Source organism: Myotis daubentonii, chromosome 15, assembly GCF_963259705.1.
Source record: "Myotis daubentonii chromosome 15, mMyoDau2.1, whole genome shotgun sequence".
Taxonomy (NCBI): Eukaryota; Metazoa; Chordata; class Mammalia; order Chiroptera; family Vespertilionidae; genus Myotis; species Myotis daubentonii.
The window spans coordinates 11,295,548-11,301,821 of record NC_081854.1 but is presented as its reverse complement, the minus strand read 5'-3'; the positions used below and the strand labels follow the sequence as shown (position 1 = coordinate 11,301,821).

General features: G+C 63.7%; 1 protein-coding gene across 1 annotated transcript; it reads right to left on the bottom strand.

The window, feature by feature from the left end:
- Nucleotides 1-2,928: 2,928 nt before the first annotated feature.
- IRF2BP1 (interferon regulatory factor 2 binding protein 1) lies at nt 2,929-5,461 on the bottom strand. The gene has a single exon (XM_059666095.1). It carries the CDS (start codon nt 5,088-5,090, stop codon nt 3,327-3,329), a length of 1,764 nt encoding a protein of 587 aa, XP_059522078.1. The 5' UTR covers nt 5,091-5,461; the 3' UTR covers nt 2,929-3,326.
- Between the last annotated feature and the right edge of the window lie 813 nt (nt 5,462-6,274).

Sequence of the window (6,274 nt, the reverse complement as noted above, 5' to 3'; positions counted from 1 at the left end):
CACTCTGATGACTCCCCCCCCCCCTTGCCATAGCTGCACTGGCCACATGGAGCCAGCCAAGGGCCTTTGCACGCGCTATCCCCCCCAGATTTCTCCTGGCTCACCCCCTATCGCCTTCAGTTCTTAGTGCCATCCCCTCAGTGAGCCTTTCGCTCCCTCCCTCCCTCTTTAAATAGCAACCTCCATCGTTCTCTCTCCCTTTTCTCTGGTTTCTTATTTTTCAATCCTTACCTGAGGATATGTGTATTGATTCTAGTGAGAGAGAAACATCGATTGGTTGCCTCCTGTAGGCACCCCAATTGGGAATCGAACCCGCGACCTTTTTGGTAACGGAGCCACCCGGCTGGAGTCTGTGGCTGATTTTTTCCTTCTGAGGACTTAACGCTCCACGACTGTCACATCTTCTGGGTCTGCCTGTATCTTGCACCTGAATGCCAGCTCTATGAGAGCAGGGACTCGTCTGCTCCCGGCTGTATTCACAGCACCCACCGCAGCGCCTGTCACACCGCGGGTGCTGTATACTCGTTTATTGGAGGGGACCGTCTATCTATCCGGCCTTCACACCAGCCCTGTGCTGCGTGCTGCGGGGACGCAGTGGTGACCTCAGTCTTCTCAGTGAAGTCTGGCTTCTCTGTCTCCACTGGGGCCAGCCTCCTGCGCTGCCAGGCCACACTCTGGGTCTCTGCCTCTCTCCTCTTATTGTAAGTTTCTCCCTCCTTCTGTCCCTGTCCCTGTCCCTGTCAGTGTCAGCCTCTATTCCTATGCCTCTGAGCCGCCAGCCACTACAGGAGCGGGGCTGGGATATGAGAAGTGCAGGACCTGTCAGAGCCCAGAAATGGCACCTGATGCAGCCTGGGGGTCCAGGAGGGCTTCCTGGAGGAAGCATCAGCTGAGCTGAGACCTGGTGGGGGAGGAGTCGGCCAGGCCTTTTCAGGGGACCAAGGGACCAAAACAGATGGAGCCTGTCCTTCACAGAGCCCCCTCTCTCCGTGTCTCACAGAACTCTCTAGTTCAAACCTGCTCCTTCTGTTTCAGTGTCTCTCTCATTTGCTCTTTATTCCTCTCTCTGAACCTCCGTCTTTCTCCCTCCTTCTATCTCTATCGTGTACCAGGATAGTTCTCTACTCCTGCAAATATCCATGTATCTGGATCTTTCCTTTTTTTCTGAATGTCTGTTCCTCCATCTCAGAGGGTCCCTTGAGCTCTCCGTCCCTCTAGGCTCGCCTTTTCTCTCAGTGAGCTGCTCCCTGCATCTCGCTACCACCTGTTGTCTCCCATTTTCCCCTAGGTCTGTCTCTTTTGTGTTCCTGTCTTTCTTTTTAGGAGCTTGGTCGCCTCCTCACTGATCCCCAAATACATCCAGAACCCCTTCACTCTGGACCCACCCTGGTGCTGGGGGGAAGGGGACTGATCCAGCCCCTCACACCCACACAGGTCAGGTCCTCTGCTCTGTTAATGGTTAACCCAACCTCTATCTAGAATACACACACCGACCAGGCTGGGGGTGACTCCCCTGCCCCCCACCCACCCACCAGCTGTTCTTAAAGGACCAGGTGTCCTCCACAGCTCTTTGGCCCCCATTGAGAAGGAGGGCCCTGGTGTTTGGAGGCCTCTAGCCCTGAGGATGGGGGAGGGGGAGCTACCCAGTGCTTGGGGCTGCAGAGCTGTGTCTGGGGAGGCCACAGATTGCCCGGGAGGGGTGCACAGGCAGGGGACTCCATCCAGTCTCACTTGCCCCAGGCTTATCGCCTGGTGTTATTTAACCAGGGGTGGTTTTCCCAGCCCTGCCCAGAGCCCAGGCTGGCAGTGCCAGGGGTGACTGAACACCTGAGACCTGATGGCTTGGGGGAGGGGGTGGGAACCCTCAGTCCAAGAACTAGGGGTTTAAGAACTCAAGATGTGGACAAACCACACCCCATACCCACCGCCCTAATATCTGGAGGTGGGGGCATGTGGTCTGAAGAGGTGTGGGTGGGACCCCTGGGCGACCCAGGTCAGAATGTTAGGATCTTCCAGATTGAGTGACTCACACCTGGCCTCCTGAGATTGGGGCAACCATGGGTCCCAGAGGTGCAGACAGGGCCGCTCAGGGGCAGAACTCCCATCCCCCATCTGTCCGTCCGCCAGCCTTTGTGCCCGGCATTCCCTCTCCCCTCCCCGGAATTGCCAATCCAGGTCACAGGGGAGGCCGCTGGGGTGGGGGGCTGGGCTTCTGGGGCTGCCCCTTCCCCTTAACCCCTGCTTTGCCACAGCCTGCTCAGGCCCCGCCCCCTGACGTCAGTGAGCAGGAAGTCCTGGTTAATGATCAGCCCACCTGGACAGGTGCGGGACAAGGCCCGGCACATCAGAGGCGGCCGCGGGGGGAGTGCTTTCCACCCTGCCAGTCAGGGTGCTGGGATGGTCTCCCGGATGCACACGAGGAACCAGTTCAGGCTGCCCGAGCGCCTCCCTCTTGCGCGCTTGGGCCCCATGAGGCCCGAAGCAGCCGAGGACCCTGTTGGTGTGACCCACAGCCGTCAGCCTCCTTCCCCGGGAAGTCCCTCTAGCAACCTCCCCTAATTCTGACTCTGCCCGGCAAGCCTCGCTACCCACGCTCTGAAGCCTCCTGCTGCCCCTTTCCCGCCCCTCATGGGCGGAGTCCTCCTCCCCACATTCTGGGTAAATACGGGGGAAGGACCAGAAAAGAAACCTAATTCCCAAGCGTGGCTATGGCTCCCGTGCAACAGCCATCTCCTCTGAGCCTGTCCTGTCACCTGAAAAGCAGGCGATGGCTAGACGGTCTGACCAGCCGCCAGCATTGGCAAAGGTCGCCAGCGGGCCTGCCCGGGTGGAGAGCGACACCTGGAGGACACAACTCGACACCGTCCCTGCAGGACCAGTTCCGTCCCGCAGAGGGCGCAGCAGCTCACAAACTAAGGGACCAAGAAGGAAAAAACCCATTTTTCGGTTTATTGAAGGAGGAAAGGGGGCAGGAGAGGGGAGCAATAAAACGCTTTTGCTTCGTTTATAAAGAGCGACATTTCCAGGAGGCGCCTTCTCAAGGAGGACGGGCCGCCTCTTCCCCAACTACGAGCAGCAGCAAAGCTAAGCCAAGGAGGGGAGAGGGAAATCGGAGGGGCCAAGGGACCCCAAACACCCCCCTCAGACAGAAGCCACGAGCTTTCTCCCCCCACCCTCAATGCGTCTACCCCAGGGACCCCTCTGGGAGGAGGAAGGGAGTATGTACACAGTGGGGGTGGCACTGGGCTGGGGAAGGGAGGGAATAATTTATCCGCAGCAGCGGTGGGCGGCAAGGGGACGGGCAGCAGACTGGTGGCAGTGGTGGCCTAGGGGTCCCGCTCTTTCTTAACCTTGATGTCTCCAGCGAGGATGGTGGCGATCTCGCCCTGCATGAAGGCCCAGGGGACAGAGGAGCCTACCAGCGGGCACTTGTCTCCGCTGGGGCAGTACACCTCACCCGCGGGGCCCTGCGCCTTGATGAACTCTCTCGAGCAGGGAAAGCAGAACTTGTGTCCGGGCACTGAGGGGCACTGGACGAAGTGGGTGTCTTCCAGCCGCTCGCGGCAGAGGGTGCAGCACAGGGGGGCTCCAGGGGTCGCCCCGGTGCCGCCACCACCCCCGCTCACAGCTTCTGCCCCGGCGGTCGGGCTGACTTCGGCATCGCCATTTCGGGCCACTAGGCGATGCTGGGCTACCGGCGGGGCCGTGGAGGAGGCCGCTGGGCTGGCACCCCCTGCACGCCCGGGGCCCCCACCCCCACTGGGGTCCTTGGGGGAGTGGCCCAGAGCTTCAGCCACGTTCTTCAGGGCAGCGATGGGCGAGGGCATCCCGGGGGTCTCGGCAGAGAACGGACCACCCGGGGCCACCCAGTGTCGCTGCTGCTGCTGCTGCTGCTCCTCGGTGGTCATCTTCCCGGCCGCCTCGCCCTCGGGCTCAGGGGATGCCTTGCGACGGCGCGTGGTGGGCGCCAGGTTCCGGGACGGGGCTCTCGGGGGCGGGCCGCACAGGGCTGCCGGAGCCGGCTCGGGGTACTGCTGGGGCAGGGCCTCGGCGGGAGCCGGCTCGCGGAAGCTTCGGACGCCGTCGGTGAGCAGCTCTCCGAGCTGGCGCCACTCCCCCGAGCCGTGCCGGCGTTCGTATTCGAGGTACTTGAAGCCCGAGGAGGCCAGCGCCTTGCCCGGCTCCCGCAGAGCATCGTGAAACATCTGGCGAGCCACGGCCAGGACTCCCGCGTACACGTTGCCAGAACCACAGGGGTATTCGGTGAAGAGCTTCAGCTCAAACTCGTAGCCGGGCGGGCGGGCGGCCGCGTCGAAGGCGAACACCCGCCCCACCAGCCCGTGATCCTTCTTGAAGCGGACGTTGAAGGGGGCACAGGCGGACAGCGCCAGCAGCTGCTCCCGCACCGCCTTGGGGCGCCCGTGCCACTCCTCTGCCCTGCCCCGCATGGCCTCATTCAGTTCGGCCAGACAGTCCGCATTCCTCTGCTGCTTCTCCTTCTCGAAATCGGAGCCGAAGATCGGGCGGGCGGCGGTCAAGCCGGGCGCCAGCGTCAGCGCTCGGCTTCCCAGGCCAGTCACGGCAGCTGCCAGCAGCCCCGGGGGCACCAGGCCAGGCATGGAGCCAAGCAAGGCCCTGCGCGCCCCCTCCACCACGGCGTCCTCGCGGCCCAGCCCATTGGCCAGGCGGGACCCCAGCGTGTACTCCAGGGCCGGCGAGGGCAGGGGGAGGCGGCCCGAGGAGGTGGCCCTGTCATAGCGGTCCTGGCCCGCAGCGCCGCTGCCGGTCCCCGAGGGTTGCGGCTGGGCCTGCGGCGGCGGCAGCTGGGGTCCCTGGGCCGCCGCCGCCGCCAGGTCCTTGCCGGTGGGGTGCTTGAGGGCCGGGGGCCCGGGGGAGCGGCCCTCGGGGAGCACGTGGCTGCGCTTGAGCTGGCGGGCGGCGTCGATGAGCAGTTCAATGCGATCGGCGCCCTCAAAGTTCACGCAGCCGCGGCACACGGCCTCGCTGAAGTCCCACACCATGGCCCACGGCATCTTGGGCAGGTCGCACAGGTAGCACCACTGGCGGCGGGACGCCTGCACCGACGCCATGGCCCCCGCGCGCGCGCGCCGCCGCCGCCGCCGGGCCCCCGCGCTGCACCCGCCGCCGCCGTTCGATCCGCGCCGTCGACGTTCTATTCGCGTCCCCGGGAAGCGCGAGCCACGGTCGGGCCTTGGGCTCGGCCTCCCCGCGGATCCAGGCCCGGCCCCCCTTCCCCGCCCCCTGGGCCCTAAGCCTTTTTCCTCACTCCCGCCTCCTTGAAAAGGCAGCCGCAGAGGCACGTCGGCGCCCCCGTCCGGTCCGGGCTCCGGGCCGAGGCGCACAGCTTGGGCCCAGTGAGGGGCCGCCGCCTCGGGCTCCCGCCGCTCGCGTCGCTTTCGCCGCCGCCACTGCAACGGCCGCCGCCGCCGCCTCCACCTTCTTCTGCCCCAGAGGCCGCTTCGCAGGGAAAGTTACATAACGCGCCGGCAAAGCCTTCTGGGAAACGTAGTCCCGCCGGGGCCGGTTCTTAAAGGGGACGGCTGAGGGGGGACTCGTCGCCTCCCTGCCGCGCAACCCTGACCAACTCCTCCGAAAGGGCAGGGAGTTGGGCGCGCTTCGGGGAGCTCGGGCACAAGAGTTGGGGGTGAGGATGTGGTACCAACGGCCAGAGGTACCTCGAACCCAGAAATTGTAGGAGGCGGACATGTTTCCGAGCGTGTACATAGTTTCTGCTCGGACTTGCTGTGCAGCTTCGAGCACAAGTCTTGCCCTCTCTGAGACTGAGTTCCCCGCCCATCAAAGGTAAGCCAATGGCCAGTGAAGAAGGCAGGCGCTCCTGGGTTGGGGTGGAGGGGCCCTGATTGGATGGTTTCTGGGTAGGGGACGGGAAGTTGGCCATTTGATGGTATGGGGGTGGGGGTGTCCACTTGGCACTTTGTTCTCCCCAGAATCCTGGGTATCAGCCCCTAAGCCGACCCAGCATCAGCCGGGTAAGAAGAGAGGCCCGAAGGCCTCTGCCTCAGTTGCCTCCTCTGCTGGAGCGGTAAGCGCCCTCCAACGCCGTTCCAGCGCTGACAGCGCGCTCTGGTGTTCCAAGGGTTACGACGTCCGTTTCTGCGCCCGCCTCCAGCTTTCACTACAATTCCCAAAATGCCCCGCGGATCGGACAAACTGACGCACTTCCGCTGTCTGGGAGGTCTGGGGAGGCCTTCCTATTCCCACAGACTGTCCTACCTCCGACACCCCCCGTCAA